Source organism: Glandiceps talaboti, chromosome 12 (assembly GCF_964340395.1).
Source record: "Glandiceps talaboti chromosome 12, keGlaTala1.1, whole genome shotgun sequence".
In the NCBI taxonomy this organism is placed as follows: domain Eukaryota; kingdom Metazoa; phylum Hemichordata; class Enteropneusta; family Spengelidae; genus Glandiceps; species Glandiceps talaboti.
The window spans coordinates 19,853,632-19,874,202 of NC_135560.1; the positions used below are offsets into that span (position 1 = coordinate 19,853,632).

General features: G+C 37.3%; 3 protein-coding genes across 3 annotated transcripts; all 3 read left to right on the forward strand.

The window, feature by feature from the left end:
• Positions 1-4,369: 4,369 nt before the first annotated feature.
• On the forward strand, positions 4,370-5,176 carry LOC144443074 (uncharacterized). Its single transcript, XM_078132448.1, has one exon. It carries the CDS (start codon positions 4,370-4,372, stop codon positions 5,174-5,176), a length of 807 nt encoding a protein of 268 aa, XP_077988574.1.
• A 2,872-nt stretch (positions 5,177-8,048) lies between these two features.
• On the forward strand, positions 8,049-9,279 carry LOC144443075 (uncharacterized). The gene is made up of 2 exons (XM_078132449.1): positions 8,049-8,748; positions 9,191-9,279. The coding sequence occupies exons 1-2, from the start codon at positions 8,049-8,051 to the stop codon at positions 9,277-9,279; spliced, it is 789 nt and encodes a 262-aa protein (XP_077988575.1).
• Positions 9,280-9,797: 518 nt separating this feature from the next.
• Positions 9,798-11,939, forward strand: LOC144443076 (uncharacterized). The gene is made up of 2 exons (XM_078132450.1): positions 9,798-9,831; positions 11,114-11,939. The coding sequence occupies exon 2, from the start codon at positions 11,130-11,132 to the stop codon at positions 11,937-11,939; it is 810 nt and encodes a 269-aa protein (XP_077988576.1). The 5' UTR covers positions 9,798-9,831; positions 11,114-11,129.
• The last annotated feature ends 8,632 nt before the right edge of the window (positions 11,940-20,571 follow it).

Genomic DNA, 20,571 nt, shown 5'->3' on the forward strand with positions numbered 1-20,571 from the left:
ATATGAATAACCAGATACAAACTGAATGCCTCCCTGTATTCTTCTAGTGACTATCAATCTTTGTTATTAGATGCATTTTTCACTGGTAGTTTCTCATTCACTGTATTAAAGTTCGAAGTCTTCTACTCGTTAATATAATACAATAGTATAGTGTGAAGTAGACAAACTGTCGTTCGAAGACAAAGGACTCTGGTGTACAGTGTAGAAATGGTGACGGTACATTTCGGTGCACATTTTTATGGAAATATGGCTAAATATATCTAGTTAGATCATGGATACCTCTGCTTCTAATTTTTCTTTTTTCTTTAATGCCAGCAGTACACAATAAAATACGTAAAACTTAAAATGTAATTTTATCTGTGCCCTGGGAAATAAAATAATACTATACCTATATATCTTGAAAATCACTCAAGGCTCAATAAAATTGGTTCCAACGCCTCCAAATTGTCATTCCATATTTATGAAAATATAATGCGATATTGGAAAAGTTTCAAGGCAATGATTAAATTGATGAACTGCAATACTGGTGGGTACTAAATATTTATCATGAAATTTTAATGGTAAATATTACCACCCTTTGAAAGACATGGCATAACTGTCTAATCTGTGTATTATGTAGGAATGGTAATCTGCAAGGAACTACAGGTGATGGTATACATATATACAGTGTCTGTTTCAGATAAGCGTATTATCAACAGTATAAGTCGATTTATCCGTCTATAGCATTCGGTTTCTTTGGCTTATTCCGTGCAGCCCCAAGATCATTTATATATTTTAATATACGTTCTCTGTTCATGTATACATCGTTCTCCCCCTCCAAGGCCTACTAAACAACGTAATAACAAAGTGACATGTATATACAAATAAACAAACACACATACATACGTACGTACGTACGTACGTACGTACATACACATGCATACATGCATACATACATACATACATACATACATACATACATACAGACAGACAGACAGACAGACAGACAGACAGACAGACAGACAGACAGACAGACAGACAGACACATGTAAAGCAATGTAAAGCAAATCAATGTACTGTATTTGATTTGATGCTTATCTGGTCTACACCGATATGCACACAATGTAAGAACTGCTTTGTCAATGCAGTGTGTAGTTAGATCAACTATTGGCTTCATTTACCAACCATTTCAGTGAAGTATTGGATTTGCTTTGAAGACATGTCTCTATGTGCAATCTATGCTAAAACAAACACAATAATCCCTAACTGTCAGCGTTTCTCCTATTACTCGAAAATAAAAACTGTACTCTTTTCGCTCCATGGAAAAACTATTTGACTACCATCTGTATACCATAAATCAGACATTTTATCCACCCTTTTGATTGCACTGATGCTTTTATTTAAAATGAGAGATGAAATAAAAGTGTAAATGGGTACGTCTTGAGTGTGATTTGTGTGCTACTGTTGTCGTTCAAAGATATTGTGAGATCATTCCATTGAGATTCTACCCATTTTATACTCAGTCGATTGGCGTCTTTTGTCAACAAATCGTAGGAAAGAGCTCCTCGTCATGTTGTCATTTTGTTATTGATGACGTCAACAGTAGTATTTTTTAAGGTCAAAGCCTGACACTATTATTCTAGTTCATATTGCCATTGTCGTACGTCTATCTCCATTATATTTGGGAATACTTTCAGTGTAAGTGTCAATTTGAAAATGTTATCGTCAACTTCACAGAGGCAAATATTTCTTGGTAAAGCCACCGCCAGAAAAATATAGATAAGGAATCGAAGAATGACGGGGATGTCAATGGATGAGGTTACTGAAACGCAGAATAGAAGTACGCTGTATTTTACGGTTTGCGATTTTCACACACAATGTTCGAACTTTCTGCCAATAATTTTAGGTGTAACTTTAAGTGGTAGAATCGCCAACGACTAATATAGTAATCGTTTTCACAAACTGAATCAATTTGATATTTTTGCTCGTTTACCGCATCTACTCAAGTTCAAAGATATATATTTTATATATTTCTGTTATACACAAATATGTTTATTTATTTATCAGAGATATCTACTGGTAACCCCGATTACAGATATTAACAATTATATACAGTATATAAAATGCAGAATTGGACGAATAGTAAATAATAGGATAGAATTGGAAATAAAGTTAGAAATACTTTCAGTGTAAGTGTCAATTTGAAAATGTTATACGCACATCATTGTTGATATACGTTTGCAGAAGTACAGGAACGACTGGAAGCGGATTATCCTACAAAAAGTGTGGTTTTCGCATAAGATTTTGCGATCAATATGCGTGGCAACATGGAAAACCTACCATCTAGATTTACTCATACGTTTATGATCAGGGATCAAAAAGCATCGGTGACTTCAAACTTTATACACAGCATAGATGTTTACAAAGATATAGCCCCGATGAACGACATTATCAAAGGTACAGCTGAATATTGTGACTTAAAACCAATGTTTGAAATCTACAAGTATGTAAAAGAAGTCCTAAGACAACGTCCTATTGTTATTGAGTCAGATGACTTAGTCCGTGCACCTCGAGAAGTTTTACAAAAATACTGCAGTGAAACAGGTCTCCCTTTCCATGAGATGCTGAAGTGCAAACCGGGAAACAAATCCTGCTTGAATTCCACCAGTTCAAGGGCCTCCATTCGTAAAGTACTGTGAAGTTGCATTGGCCAGTTCTTCCTTTGTTTCTGTGGAAAAGAGCAGTAACACGTCGGGCTACTCTGACGTAGAACTACCAGAGATCGTGTACAAAGTTATAGAATCTAACCGACCAATCTAAGATGAGCTCAGCAAGAATAAACTTCAAATTTGAGAGAGAGAGAGAGAGAGAGAGAGAGAGAGAGAGAGAGAGAGAGAGAGAGAGAGAGAGAGAGAGAGAGAGAGAGAGAGAGAGAGAGAGAGAGAGAGAGAGAGAGACAGACAGACAGACAGACAGACAGACAGACAGACAGACAGACAGACAGACAGACAGACAGACAGACAGACAGACACAGACACAGACACAGACACAGACACAGACACAGAGAAAGAGAGGGGGAGGGGAGAGAGGATGAGAGAGAAAGGGATGAGAGTGAGATATATTTTCCCAAGACATATATTGTATATCTGGCTCTATTTAGATTGTTTTACATATAATGATATCGATACACTCAACACACACACACACACACATCTGCACATCATTGTTGACTATTTCTATACTTTGATATGGTAATAATGTGGCTAATACTGACCTTCTATAATTCATGCCAATGTTTTGTATCATTGTCTAGTATTATTTTATGTTGTAACACACAAACAGTAATCAGATTTAAACTGAATGCCTCCCGGCAGGACAAAGCAAGACTTTTTGGCCTATACATGCACATTGTTGGAAATTGCAAAATTGTGTATAGCTATTATACATGATGTACCACTTAATTTGAATACTGATTATATGAAAGTGTACGAAATTTGAAGCTTGCATAGTTATACACGGTATTTCCAATAGTCGGGTCAGTAGATACACTCACTGCGTAATGTGTTTGTCCGTGAGTTTGTTCTAGGATAAGTAATAAGGGGGTCAGAATTTACGGGGGGTGGGGGGTGGGGCTGGGGAGAAATTATTTTGGTCATTTTTTTTCGCAGCCCGCCCTTCGCAAAAATAGTTTGGGGTCGGCATTGAAAAATGTAAGTGGGGTCGGGTAACGGGAACCAAACAAAGTTATTTTTAGGCCTACATTTGTAAGCAACAATAGGACTGAGATACCTACTTTGACCTGTATTGAAATGACCTTGATGTAGCCGTGTTGTTTATTATTCGTTCGAAGAGCGCAGAAGTTGTCGCACTAGAAGATTATTAGCACAAGAAGATTATTAACACATTTAGAGCTATTTTTGCTGGTAGGTGTTTTTGTGATTTTCAACATCTTGGTAGACATTCAATGATTATCGCTTGTCATTTGTAGATTAACAGTATAAACCTATATCCCAGTGTATAATAATGCAAACTACTAAACATGAACTCCATTTTGAAATTTGTTGACCTTAGTAATTACAAGGAAGGGCAAGGGAAATGAAGCCCGGTCTGTGGCATAAAATGTGACCCTCCCCCTAGTCCATTGTGCTAAAAAATGACCCTACCTCAGTTTCCTTTCTCTAAAATATGGTCCTCCCCCTGTTCAAATATTTCAATAATAAAACAGCTTTTTAAGTCAGAACCCAGTGCTTCTGAATTTAGAAAAGTAGAGGAAACGCTTTAATAGTAGATATTAACTAAATTTGAAATGTGTAAATGTTAAATACATTCTATATGATAAACATCATTATTTTTTTACTTATAACTTGATTTCAGAAATAAGTGGGATACCATGGATCACTCACCAGGGGCGCTGACACGAGTTATGCTATGGTGTCAACCTCGTTCAAGATCAACGGTGTTTGAGCTATCAATGGCATCAGTACCCTCGTTCCAGGTATTTCATGAACCGTTCGTAGTTGCCGATGTTTTTGGTACTGAACGAACACCATATACACTTGGCATGCCGGTTGTACAAGGACATACGTTTGTGGAAGTAAAGGGACGACTGGAAGCGGATTATCCTACAAAAAGTGCGGTTTTCGCAAAAGATTTTGCGATCAATATGCGTGGCAACATGGAAAACCTACCATCTGGATTTACTCATACGTTTATGATCAGGGATCAAAAAGCAGTAGTGACTTCTGACTTTATGAAGACCGTGGATGTTTACAAAGATATAACATCGATGGATAGCATTATTAAAGTTACAGCTGAATATTCTGAATTAAAACCAATGTTCGAAATCTACAAGTATGTAAAAGAAGTCCTAAAACAACGTCCTATTGTTATTGAGTCAGATGACTTAGTCCGTGCACCTCGACAAGTTTTACAAAAATACTGCAATGAAACGGGTCTACCTTTCCATGAGTCGATGCTGAAGTGGAAACCAGGAAACAAATCCTATTGGTTTCCATCATTTCAAGTCCTTCCATTCGTAAAGTACTATGAAGCTGCATTGGCTAGTTCTTCCTTTGTTTCTGAGAGGAGCAGTAACACGTCAGTCTCTGTGGTAGAACTACCCGAGCTACTGTTAAAAGTTATAGAATCTAACCGGCCAATCTATAATGAGCTCAGCAGGAATAAACTTCGAATTTGAGAGAGAGAGAGAGAGAGAGAGAGAGAGAGAGAGAGAGAGAGAGAGAGAGAGAGAGAGAGAGAGAGAGAGAGAGAGAGAGAGAGAGAGAGAGACAGAGACAGAGACAGAGACAGACAGAGAGACAGACAGACAGACAGAGACAGACAGACAGACAGACAGATAGATAGACAGACAGACAGACAGACAGACAGACAGACAGACAGACAGACAGACAGACAGACAGACATAGACACGGAGACCGACACAGACACAGACACGAACACAGACACAGACACATACACAGACACAGACACTGAACAGACACAGAGAAAGAGAGGGGAGGGGAGAGAGGATGAGAGAGAAAGGAATGAGAGTGAAATATATTTTCCCAAGACATATATTGTATATCTGGCTCTATTTAGATTGTTTTACATATAATGATATCGATACACTCAACACACACACACACACATCTGCACATCATTGTTGACTATTTCTATACTTTGATATGGTAATAATGTGGATAATAGTGACCTTTCTATAATTCATGCGAATGTTTTGTATCATTATCTAGTATTATTTTATGTTGTAACACACAAACAGTAACCAGATTTAAACTGAATGCCTCCCGGCAGGACAAAGCAAGACTTTTTGGCCTATACATGCACATTGTTGGAAATTGCAAAATTGTGTATAGCTATTATACATGATGTACCACTTAATTTGAAAATTAATTATATGAAAGTGTATGAAGTTTGAAGCTTGCATAGCTATACACGGTATTTCCAATAGTCGGATCAGTAGATGTTTACATTGACTGCCTAACGTGTTAATTAATGGTATAAATCTATATCTCAGTGTACAATACTGTAAACTACTAAACAGGGACTCCATTTTGAAATTTGTTGACCCAATGTTAGCTACCTTCAGTAATTACGAGGAGGGCCAGGGGAAATCAAGTCCGGTCTTTGCTATAAAAAATGTGCCCCCCCCCCCGTCCGATGTGCTAAAAGTGACCTTCTATCAGTTTCCTTTCTCTAAAATATGACCCTTCCCCTGTTCAAATATTTCAATGAAAAAAAAGCATTTTTAACGCCGGCTTCCTGTGGCATAGTTGGTTGTTAAAGCACAGAATTAGTAGTATGGAAGTACGTTCAAATCCCAGGGATTTGTTTTCTGTAGTAAGATCTTTAAAGGCATTTATTGACATTGTATACATACATTGCACTGATACTTTTATTTAAAAGGAAAGATGAAATAAATGTGTAAATGGGTACGTCTTGAGTGGGATTATGTGCTGCTGTGGTCGTTCAAAGACGGTGTGTGAGGTCATTCCATTGAGATTCTACCCAGTCGATTTGAGTCTGTTGTCAACAAATCGTAGGAAAGAGCTCTTCCTCATGTTGTCATTTTGTTATTGATGACGTCAACAGTAGTATTTTTAAGGTCAAAGCCTGACACTATTATTCTAGTTCATATTGACATTGCCGTACGTCTATCTCCATTATATTTGGGAATACTTTCAGTGTAAGTGACAATTTGAAAATGTTATCGTCAACTTCACAGAGGCAAATAATTCTTGCTAAAGCGAAGTTTTTGCGTGCTTAGTGTAGGAAATACTTTTACACCTGTCACCAGAAAAATATAGATAAAAATCGAAGAATGACGGGGATGTCGATTGATAAGGTTACTATACTGAAACGCAGAATAGACACTGTATTTTACGGTTTGCGGTTTTCACACACAATGTTCGAACTTTGTGTCAATAATGTTAGGAGGGATAATTGACAGAATTTCCTACAAGTAATATAGTAATCGTTTTCAAAAACTGAATCAATTCGATATGAAGTTATTATATATTTCTGTTATACACAAATATGTTTATTTATTTATCAGAGATATCTACTGTTAACCCCGATTACAGATATTAACAATTATATACAGTATATACAATGCAGAATTGGACGAATTAAAAATAATAGGACAGAACTGAAAAAAGCAACACATTTATTTATTATTGCTAAAACTGAAAAATATGCCAACATCTTGCAAGGAAATGATAAAGGCAATATACCTCTCTGAAAAAACATGTTTTTCCTCGTTGGGCACAACGATTCCTAAAAGAAATATAAATTAATGCATCGAAATGTCCTGTAAATACGGCACCATGACGAAATGTTAATTTGCATACAGAGGAGTTATCATGGGCGGCTTCTGGTTCCATAACAATCTAAACAATAATATGTGTATCTGTGGTTCCACATCTCACTGCTGAACATCCCACCATGTGACTACCACCACTGTACTGTAATATTAGTGGAGTGAGGATGTTGAAATACTTCACACGGCCTTGTCGGCGGTGCACCCATCTGGTCTTTGCGGGAGATCTGGAATTCAGTTATGCAAATTAGATCAAACGCGGGAATTAACTAATGCAGTACTTTTTAAGTTTCACACAAATACAATGTGTTGGTGGTAATGGGAAACGACCAATGTGGTGACAGTGATGGGATCAAGTTTTTACCATTGATTTTAAGACTTTTGTACATTTTCACGTCTGACAGCATTTTAACCCATGTTTTTGAAATATTAGATATATATATGGGAGGTCATGTTTTAGAGAATATTGGGGGAGGGGTCACTTTTTAGGCCTTTCCCCTTGCAATTATTGAAGGCTCCCTATAAATCTAGCGATCCTTTTATCAAGTTGATATAGAATGCTATTAGAAAGCCAACGACGAGTCGAGTCTCTAGGCAGGTAGAAGTACTAGTTATATGCTCCATACATACATCGGCATACTAAAAACATTTTCACTGTGATTTCAATACGTTCAGATAAATCATACACAGTCTTTTCTTTCGCCTTGTAATTTTCAGAAATAAGTGGAATACCATGGATCACTCATCAGGTACGCTGACTCGAGTTATGCTATGGTGTCAACCTCGTTCAAGATCAACGGTGTTTGAGCTATCAATGGCATCAGTACCCTCGTTCCAGGTATTTCATGAACCGTACGTGGTTGCCGATATTTTAGGTATTGAACGGAAACCAATGTTATCATGTCCTCCAGTACCAGGACATACATTTGCGGAAGTTAAGGTACGGTTGGAAGCGGGTTGTTCTGGAAAATGTGCGGTTTTCGCGAAAGATTTTGCGATCAACAGGCGTGGCAACATGGACAACCTACCAATTGGATTTACTCCTACGTTTATGATCAGGGATCAAAAAGCAGTAGTGATTTCACACATTAAAAACAGTGTGGACATGTACAAAGATATAGCACCAATAGATGACATTGTTAATGGTGTAGCTGACTATTCTGACTTAAAACCAATGTTTGAAATCTACAAGTATGTAAAAGAAGTCCTAAGACAGCGTCCTATTGTTATTGAGTCAGATGACTTAGTCCGTGCACCTCGAGAAGTTTTACTAAAGTACTGCAATGAAACAGGTCTCCCTTTCCATGAGTCGATGCTGAAGTGGAAACCGGGAAACAAATCCTATTGGTTTCCACCATTTCAAGAGCCTCCATTGGTAAAGTACTATGAAGTTGCATTGACCAGTTCTTCCTTTGCGTCTGTGGAGAAGAGCAGTAACACTGACGCAGAACTACCCGAGCTACTGTTAAAAGTTATAGCATCTAACCGATCTATTACGAACTCAGCAAGAATAAAATTCAGATTTGAGAGAGAGAGAGAGAGAGAGAGAGAGAGAGAGAGAGAGAGAGAGAGAGAGAGAGAGAGAGAGAGAGAGAGAGAGAGAGAGAGAGAGAGAGAGAGAGAGAGAGAGAGAGAGAGAGAGAGAGATTTCCCCAATACATATAATTATATAATTTATTTCTATATTTCTGTTATGCACATATACGTTTATTTATTTACTGGTAACCCCGATTACAGATAACATATATTAACAGTTATATACAGTATATACAATGCAGAATTGGACGAATTAAAAATAATAGGACAGAATTGAAAAAAGGCTAGAAATTAATTAATTTGTTGAAAAAAACAATGATTTATTATTGTTAAAACTAGAAAATATGCCAACATCTTGCAGGGAATTGAGAAAAGCAAAGTACTTCTCTAAAAACAAGTTTTTCCTCGTTGGGCACAACGATTCCTAGAAGGAATATAAAAAGATACGTTGCGTTGGTAATTGACACACAACAAGTCAAGTGAGCGACCTTTGACCTAAATGACCTAACCTCAGAGCATAACAGATGGCAAGGCAGACATCTAGACCGTGTTATTGTCAGGTCGTTCGAAGAGTGCTGAGGTTTTCACACTGGAATATTTAGAGCTCTTTCGCTGGTACGTATTTTTGCGATTGACTGACATCTTGATAGACGTTCTCAGCATGCCCAGAATTGACTGATTTCTAAGATTGTAACACTAACAGGGGTGGGGAGAAATGGGGCGGACTCGACTAGTTGCAGTATAATTGTCCACAATGAATATTTATCAGAACATGCGAGACTAGACAATTTTGAAAACGAAGGTCGTTGATCACGCGATACATTTGCCGAGATCTCGTAGCCGCGAAAGTTTTCAAAATTGTCTAGTCTCGCATGTTCGGCGGCCGTTTTTGACGGGGAAAAGGGCAGATCGGGGCGTCGATTGTGCTGCGGAGGATTCCTAAGAAGTGTTACGGTTAGGAAATGTCAGATTTTCCGTAGGTAGGTCGATATTTTGGCGAAAATGGGGATTGATACGTGCGATGCAGATCCGCATCGCACCAGCTGATTGGAATTCCTGCACTAGGAATTGTAGCGTTAGGTGCGGGTTAAACACAACAACTTAAAAAGTCACCAAAACAGACGAAAAAAACCACAAAACCGCAACAAGACGCTACAATTATTGCAGCTACACTCATAGGTGCTTAGTACTCCTTAAATTGTAGTTTCCCTTGTCGACAAGCTAAATATGACAACGTTTTGACTTGAAAACATTGCCCCTACCTTTGTGGAGAGACACGGAGGGCGGGTGAAGACATAGATCGAAATGTCCTGTAAAATACGGCACCATGACAAAAATGTTAATTTGCACACAGAGGAGTTTAATACCAGAGACTTCTGGTTCTTGGTCTATCCTTCTGGTATATTGATGTATTTGTAGTAGCAGGATTCGTGTGATGTTTTCCATATAACAATCTAAGCAATAATATGTGTATCTGTGGTTCCATATCTCACTGCTGAACATTCCACCACGTGACTACTACCACTGTACTCCAATATTAGAACATACCAGTTAAATTGCTGCTAACATCCATGCAGTGAATATTAATTGTGGTGTGAGGAGAGGAGTGGGTCTCACAAGTCCAAGGGGGAAGTAGAATGGTAAGATATTGTGGATAATATGGTGGAGTGAGGATGTTGACCTACTCCCGACAATGTCGGAGATCGGCAGTGCATCCACCTGGTCTTCAGGAGTTCAATTCAGTTATGCCAATTAGATCAAACATGGGAATTAACTAATGCAGTACCTTAACACAAATTCAATGTTTTGGTGGTAATGGGAAACTACAAATGCCTTTAAAGTTATCAATATGTCAACGTGGTGACAGTTGTGGGATTGAGTCTTTACCATTTATTCTGAAACGTGTGTACTTTTCACTTCTGACAGCATTTTAACCCATGTTTTCAAAATACTAGAAACATTTGGAAGGGTCATGTTTTTGAGAAGGGAAATTGAGGGATGGTCACTTTTTAGAAAACGTAGTCATATACGCCGTTACCCTTGTGATCATTGAAGGTTCCCTATAAATCTAGCGATCTTTTATCAAGTTGCTATAGAAAGCCAACGACGAGTTTAATCTGTGGGCTAATAGAAGTTGTGCTCCATACGTACATCGGCATACTAAAGACATTTACATTGTAATTTGAATGCGTTCAGATAAATCATACACAGTCTTTTCTTTCACCTTGTAATTCAATTTTTTGACTTATAACTTAATTTCAGAAATAAGTGGAATACCATGGATCACTCATCAGGTACGCTGACTCGAGTTGTGCTATGGTGTCAACCTCGTTCAAGATCAACAGTCTTTGAGCTGGCAATGGCATCAGTACCCTCGTTCCAGGTATTTCATGAACCGTACATGGTTGCTGATGTTTTCGGTGTTGAACGACAACCACTTTTATCAGATCCTCCGGTACCAGGACATGCGTTTGCGGAAGTAAAGGCACGACTGGAAGCGGATTATCCTACAAAAAGTGTGGTTTTCACAAAAGATTTTGCGATCAACATACGTGGCAACATGGAAAACCTACCATCTGGATTTACTCATACGTTTTTGATCAGGGATCAAAAAGCAGTAGTGACTTCTGACTTTATGAAGACCGTGGATGTTTACAAAGATATAACATCGATGGATAGCATTGTTAAGAGTGTAGCTGAATATTGTGACTTAAAAGCAATGTTTGAAATCTACAAGTATGTAAAAGAAGTCCTAAGACAGCGTCCTATTGTTATTGAGTCAGATGACTTAGTCCGTGCACCTCGAGAAGTTTTACAAAAGTACTGCAATGAAACGGGTCTCCCTTTCCATGAGTCGATGCTGAAGTGGAAACCGGGAAACAAATCCTATTGGTTTCCGCCGTTGCAAGAACGTCCATTCGTAAAGTACTATGACGTTGCTTTGGCCAGTTCTTCCTTTGCGTCTGTGGAGGAGAGAAGTAACACGTCGGTCTACTCTGACGTAGAACTACCAGAGATATTGTACAAAGTTATAGAATCTAACCGACCAATCTATGATCAGCTCAGCAAGAATAAGATTCAAATTTGAGAGAGAGAGAGAGAGAGAGAGAGAGAGAGAGAGAGAGAGAGAGAGAGAGAGAGAGAGAGAGAGAGAGAGAGAGAGAGAGAGAGAGAGAGAGAGAGAGAGAGAGAGAGAGAGAGAGAGAGAGATTTTCCTAATATATCTATTTTATATCTGGTTAGCGTTTAGTAGTTTTTAGATGGCGATAACTCTACAACTGTAATGATCATGATACACTCAACACACGCACATGTACACATTGTTCTTGAATATTTCTGTACTTTAATATGGTAATAAAGTGGCTAATAATGACCTTTCTATAATGTATTGCGAATATTTTGTGCCATTGTCTAGTATTACAATTTCAGATTTTCATTTGCTTTACGAATATAGTAGAAGTCACGATTGTTTACAATGGTAGCTGTGTGTCTTTGTTGAAAACCGTTTAATCATTCTTGATTAACACAGCCTGCATCTGGCCTACATGTAGCACACGTCGTGATTTCATTTCCTAGAGTTCGCAGAGTCTAGCCTCTCGAATCATATCTCATTCTCATTTGGAGTGAAGCGCCACCGAATGTTTTCACAGCAGAATCAAGTACAAACTGTTTACCCTAACATTACTAACATTTTAGATTCCAAGTGTCTCCAAGTGATCAAAAATGAATGTTGCAGCACACACATAACACACTATTAGCTATTACAAGTACGATGCCTATGGGTACGATGTACGTAGTAGTTGTTGAACACGAATTTCAGTTCATATGTTCATACATACTTTAAAGCAATAATGAGAAGTAGGCCCCCAGTCAGCACCCTATCAACTACTTCTGTTTTTCACGGCGTGCACAAACACACACACACACACACACACACACACACACACTATATATATATATATATATATACAAAACTATTACGCTCTGCCACTGCGGTATAGAGCACTGTCTTATAGCAGATTGATACTCACCGAGTTATATATATATATATATATATATATATATATATATATATATATATATATATATATATATATATATATATATATATATATATATATATATATATATATATATATATATATATATATATATATATATAAGGGTAGCAAGTGACGTTTCTTTGTATGCTATTCCAAAGTTTTAATCCTGCAAGTCTAACGGTAAATTGTCTTCACCTAATCTTGGCTTGTACATCATTTCTGATAGTTTGTAATTGGGGCGACAAGGTCATGAAATATGTGAGGTGTGAATGAAAACTTTCATTAAACAATTAAATTAATTTGAGTTGTTGGTAAAAGTTCAAAATGTCAAGTATAAATATTCTGATAATGCGTTCCAGTCACTAAATCTAACTATGCACTTTTGTATTGCCAAAACAATTATCCGATAATTTGGGTATATGCTGCCCCATACTGCCCGGTTAGTCTGTACGCCGTGACGGAGCGCCCTCACACATCAGAGGATACCGGTGAATGCGGAACGACACGAGATAACAACGGTATGTGTAAGCTTATTAATTACCCAGAAATTATTCGGTTAAAATCTCCACTGATACTAGGTAGAGCAGGTGTAGGTAAAGGGCAATATGCATATTATTTTGACATTATTATGAAGGGAAGCAGACATTTACATGAACTCATTTCTGGCTACCAGTGTAATGAAATTGAAATACCTACTTCCTACCTCCATGGAGAGAACCAGTTCTCACCATATATTCATCCCTTACATTCTACTTCCAAATTGCCCTCTCGGCTCTCCATATCAGTACAATTAAAATGTGACATATATATAGCACAGAAACTGGGCGTTTCTAGATATACAAATCATATTACAATTCTTATTCTAAGATTGCTGATTGGGTTAAAATCTCATATCTCCGACGTGGACTTATTGATATTAATAAATTCTTTTATTGAGTTGCTTCATTACCCTTCTTTTGTCTTTAGTCCTGTGTCAGCTCTTGAACTTGTATAACGTTAATTACAAAGAATTAATTATGCTACCAGAGATCACTCTCTTTTCCATTGTACTGTAACAAGCTGTCTCAAGACATATGGTTGACCTTCACCTTTCCTATTGTATTGTAACAAGCTGTCTCAGGACATATTCTATTATACTAGTGTCACAGCTGTTTGAGGTCAATCGGACATTTCTATATTTCTGCAAGTCAGTTAGTTATCAAATTATTATGTATGTATGTATGTATGTAACAGTATCTATTTTATAAATAATATTATTATTAAGTAATATTAGTAATATTATTATTTTTATAGAACATCTTAGGCAAGGGAGTTCAGGAATTGTACGGGTGGAGGAATCAGGCCCGGTCTATAGAATAAAATATGACATCCATCCACTCCGCACCCCCACCCCCCGATTCCGTCTTGCTAAAAAGTGGCCTTCGAATTCCCACAATGTCCTTTCTCTGAAACATGACCCTCTCTCATTCATATATTTAAAAACAAAACAAAACAAAACAAAAAAGGGAGGGGGGGTAAATGCTGCCAGATGTGAAGGACACAAGTTCCAGAATCAATAGTAACGACTTGATCCCACCGCTGCCACCACGTTGATAGTTTCAAAGGTGTTGGTTGTTTCCCACTACTACAACCACAATGAATTAATTGTTTGGAGGCATATCATTAATCATTGGCTGTGTTTGTATCTAATTGGCCGAGATGTAGGCCAAAGAGTTAACTCCTACGAGATGGACACACTCCCGACATTGTGGGAACCAAGGTCAACATCTCCAAACCATAACATTATCCCTAATATCTTAAACCCAACTATTCCCATTTCACTTCTGTGAGACCGACCCCTATCCTCACATCACATCTGACAATTGATTCATTGCATGGATATCCGGAGTGATTTGATTGATATGTTCTGATATTATGGTATCTAACCTAGCTAACCCTAACCAATGTGGTAGTGTGGCTAGGCACATTAGAAGGGCAGGTTGTTGTGAGGTAGAGTGTTGGGAACGGTGGATAGAGAGAGAGGGGTCACTCCAGTTGTAGCTAAAATCAGAATACTTTATTTCACAGGATAAGTAATGTTAAAAGCGCAGAGTATAGGAAGTGGGTTGTAACTAATATTGGTACAACGGGTGTATGATCGTGTTGATAGATGTATACAACATCTGTTTATGTAAGCGATGATATTACTGACATTTACGAGAATATTCTTGAAGTTGAAATGACCTCTGATGTCTCCGGCAGGTAGCAAATGGAAGTGAACGGATGGCAGTGATGGGCTGCCAAAATCACAAAATAATGTAAAGTTTAAACAATACAATATTAGTCGAAGTAAAATGTGTCCCCCATCCCATTTTCTAAAACATGGCCCTTCCCCGAGGACCGATTTGTAAAAAGTGACCCCATCCACATTCCCCCGCTCCCCCTGTAATTACTGAAGGCTCCCTAACGACACCCCCGTTGGAAGGTTACCAATAAACGGTATACATCATTAATCTATGTCACAAGTCAAGGGAAAGTCATTTAAACAGTTCAAGGAGTGGAAAATTGGATCGTGACGCAGTTTATGTCTAGAGAGAATGCCAACAGCATTGCTTTCTGTCAACACTAGCTCATATTAAGACACGTGTTCGTATAGCAAGTTAGTTATTGCCAACTATCATGTATCTATGCAAGTGACATACAATTATTGTTTAGAAATACTTTTGTAGCAAACAGAAATTTGTAAGTCTTGTATTTTCATAAAATAGCCAAAAGTTAGAAAAGGGTAAATTAGTACTCCGCCAAAGTTTCATGACGTTGTCATGAATCTATAATTTCCTAACGGGTAAAAGTATTTCCAGAATGTGTCTATTTCGAGTGTAGCATGGAAGTATGTGGGTTTATACTTTCATGAGTGTAGTGACTGAAGCCTACTAGACACGCTATGTATTGTTGTGATGCAGATTGCCCACATATCGCAGTCGTGGTTACTATTAATTGTTCAGATTGTCGCCATGAATTATTGTATTCTAATTACTGATGCATAATATAACCTTGGTAATATTAGGAATAATACTTAAATGACTCGATGACATACGCAGTGATACGCATACTACACAGTGTTTAGATCTGTGGAGGAAACTGTTATTACTATACTATATACCACGCGCACTAACAATAACGGTGAAGACATGTATCGACATTACCTTTATACTGGACATCGTCGTAAATCACAGCCTCTTTTACGGCACCGTCCAAAACCCGTCGTCAATATTTCGCAGTGTCGCGAAAGAAATAACAGCTCTGGTATGTGAGAATGATAGTGCACCGCAGTATAGTCCGATTATTGTTTATTATATGTGAATATTTTCGCTTATGTCAAACAACGTATAGATATAAATTAGCTTATCTTGTGTTGCAAACTATACGAACATGTTTTTCACTCGACATGGAACGAAGACAATGCCTGTCACTCAAATAGTTAGTCTGAGTACACAATACTTCTCAAATAAAACTTAACTATCAGTATCTATTACAGATAAGTAAGAATTTAGTTTGCTTGCTTGCATCACTATCAAGCTATGTAGCTCCAATGGTACAACATAACTGTCAAGTTATGTCATATTGCCATCTGGAAATTCATACTAGATACAATGTAAATCAGACCAAAAACACTGGATACGATATGGTCACCATCGCAGGAACTTATAATTAGTCATCTCTACCTCAATAAGCTATTTCACAAAATTTAATAACGTTTATTTCGTGCGGTTTGACACATCGAACGTTCCCCTGGCTTTAGTTATGGGTTTCAGATACATGAAGACTTTGTTTGCAGTAAAAAAATGATTGGTGATAAAAGAATTTATTGCATTTAGTAACTCAATGTTTCAATGTCAGCTATTCATACACAAATATATTATGTAAGAGAGAACTAAAGAAGTGTATCAGATATTAATGATCAGATGTCCGTACTACTTACTGTTGTAGATTACCTTTCTGATGTAATAATTAATTTGATAACTGATTTGATAACAAGTTGTAATTAAGTCAAAATTGATGAAAGGGTGCCGAGAATTTAACCGCCTTAATCTAATGTTAGCTTTTAAATGGTTTGATCTATGAACAGGATTGAGAGAAAGATAACATTTAGTTTGTAGAGTATAATCAGAATATGTTTACCAGTTATTCCAATATGCTGACCTCTGCAAATTCTGCATGTGGTATTTAATCACATTATATAAATATATGAGATATCTCTCTCTAAATAGAGGGCCTGTGGATCAAATCAGTATTAGTATTGTCTGTCCATCTGATGGCACGAACACACACATCTTCTCTCTCTCTCTCTCTCTCTCTCTCTCTCTCTCTCTCTCTCTCTCTCTCTCACACACATACATCTTCTCTCTCTCTCTCTCACAAAAAAATTTCAATTATGATAAAAAATAAGTCTTTAATGATATACGGAATTATACATCAATTCCCTTAACACTATACAATATAAATAAAGTTGAATGATGTTACTTTATCAATTTGGTAGTATAAACATATACAATATATCTATGGAAGATACATGTGATGTTGCATAACTTGTCTATCTATAATCAGAAATCAAAAACTGAATGAAAAGAAAAAGAAATAAGAAATGAGATGTTTTGTTTTTGAAGGCTCATGTATTATATTACAGGGAAGGAATATGCTTCATTTTCTTGTCAATATTTGAAGTGTATTTACAGGTTAATAAAGTCAACATTTGTCTAATACATAGTGATACTTTCCAGGAAGTTCCAAAAGTAATCAAAGATGTCCAATGAATAGCATGCAGTTAAAGTTTTAGAAAAATGTTTACAGAAAATGTTAAAGAAAAAAAGGCACAAGTCTTGAAATAAATGCTTCTTGACTATTGTCCAAGTCTCCTATTGTTCACACAGAAAATAATCCATTTCGGTAAATTTCAGGGTATGCTTATCCAAAGGCCAATACAGAAAATAAAGGCATATTCATAAATTTGGGTTCTGGACAGTCCCACTAATACCGTTATTTCCTGGCGTGGTGTTCCCCTTTAAACATGACACCTCTATGCTACTGTCAAAACTGAAAAATGATAAATATTTTCAGCAAAAAGGGATGCTTTTCATATCTAAAGTTTGTTTGAAACATTGCAGCCTACAAGTGGCCAATTCTGATTTGATCAACTCTGATATTAGTCAACTGCTATACTATATCAGAGTTTTCATTTATCAAATATTGATCATTGTGTATCATAATTTGAAACAAAAAGATTGCATGTAGTATATGGTTGTAGAAACACTAGTCATATTTTGAAATGTTGACATCTTGGGTGCGTTCGATTTGCACAATCATATTCATGATTTATCGATCACAATCATGATTTCGCATTTATAGGAAATGTGTGAAACTTTTTTAAATGTTTACATGTAAGTAATCATGATCATGATTGAGCATTTTTGACACAACCTCATTTCCAGAAATGACATCAGATTAATCACAATCATGATTATGCAAATCAAACGCACCCCAGCAGTCTGTTTTATAATAGTGATGCATACATTGGTGCTTGGTAAAGTCACTGACAGTTTAGGGTGGTATCCTTTAGATTATAACCGACATCACCATGTTTTTTACATTGCTGTTGTACTCAATGATTTCACTCCATTTTCATTTACACGTCTCCTGTATAGTCTGAAGCAAGGTCTTGTAATGCAAGACTAATTCATAGAGAGGTACTAGTCTAGTTCCTGCACGTTGCATCCTGGTACCTGCACAGAAGGATTCTTGTTCTCCTCTAGTCATTGGCCGTTCCATGATACCACACTGCTTCAGAATGGAATGAAATGACACATTGTCCAAGTCTGGGAAGATACTTTTCCTGAGTAGTAATGTTGGCATAAAGAATTTACCATTTCGTTGAGTAGAAGGGATTTTCCACTGCTGCAAAACTGTAGGGATAAATGGCTGCTGTAATAGCACTGAAATATCAGGGTATTCATATGATGTTTTGGCTTTGGCTGGCTCCAAAATTCTTTTTTGTTCATAAAGCTCTACTTGTTTCTCTCCCCAATGTCTTGTTTCTTTCTGTCTAGCAGGGTGTACTTGTACTGCAATACCTGTTACATTTCTTGTAATTGCACAAATGTTAATGTGTGTTGGTGGATTTGGATCTAATTTTCCATCATTATCTGATGTACATGTACTCATTGTGAAGTTCCTGTCTTCTGAGCATGGAAAGTTCTTTTTGTTCACAGGGTCTGATTGCATCAAGTAGACAACATTGACAGTATTATCACTGCAGCCAGAATAACGTTCTCCTCTTGTAGCATGCACTGCTGGCTGGCTGTCATGTACATTAACATTATTTGGAAGGTGATCTTTCATACCATGAGCCTGAATTATAGTGTCCAAGTCAATGTCACCATTGCCTTCAATAACACAAGTCTGGTTTGTTTCTACACTCTGCATGAGAATGTTTGTTTTGTATCTGCTGCTTCTCTTGTCTCCTTGACGTTCTTGTGCCATATCAACAATTGATTTTGAAGACGTCTTAGCCCTAATCATGTTTACATTACTGGAGACATTATTTAATGTTAGCTTTCCGGTCACATGATTAGAATCATTCTTGTTGCAAGTAAGTTTTACATTGTCATTGCCAAGACAGGAACTTTTTAAATCCATGTTGGACTGTAGTACTGGTGACTGATAACTATTTATAGGACTTATAGGTTCTACAGCATAGTCTGTTAACTTGGCACTCTGTCTGCCATCCACACTTACAGGACTTTTAGGTTCTACAGCACACATGTAGTCTGTTAACTTGGCACCCTGTCTGTCCTCCACACTTACAGGACTTATTGATCCTACAGCATAGTCTGTTAACTTGGCACTCTGTCTGCTATCCACACTTACAGGACTTATAGGTTCTACAATAAACTCTGTTGACTTGGTACTGTGTCTGTCATTCAATGGTTCTTGTTTAACAGTTACAGAATAATCCAATGGTAATTCCTGTCGCCATTCTGGGGTTTCTGGAATGTCTATGAAATTCCCCGAAAGGCAAACATTACTTGAATGAATACCTTTCTTTGATAATTGCTCCCTGTCTTGATGTAATTCCTCAGTGTCATCTGCTTTGACAGTGTCCTTCCCAGTACAATCTTCGGGATTGCTGAGGGCTGCAGATATAAAATGGTCAACTGGCTCCTGTTTGATTTTGATACTCTTGAACATGTCCAACTCACCATGAACTTGCAATGCTTGGTTACTAGCAAACCTGGTAGAGTTCTGCAAGGATGCTATATCATGATCTATTGGCTCCTGTTTTATGTACACACCATTTGTTTTGCCATCTTCTGTGCTCTCACTTCCAAACTTTAAAGTGGTTCTACAGCATTGCTTTGAGGTCAAGGAAGAAAACTCATCACTTGGTTCTCTTTTGATGATATTCTGCACAGTTTTACAGTGTGCATCAGACCCTTGTACAGTCTCTTTAGAACTACAGCATCCTTTCTCACATGAACTGTAATCTTTACATTCTTGCTTAATTTTTGCGGCACACAAGGTTTCAGATCCACCAGATTCCGTTTCTGATTCCTTTGTATTACGTTCATGGCACTCCAGAGAGGAATCACATTTCTCATCACATTTATCAACTCTACTTAAACATGAACTATCTTGATTGTT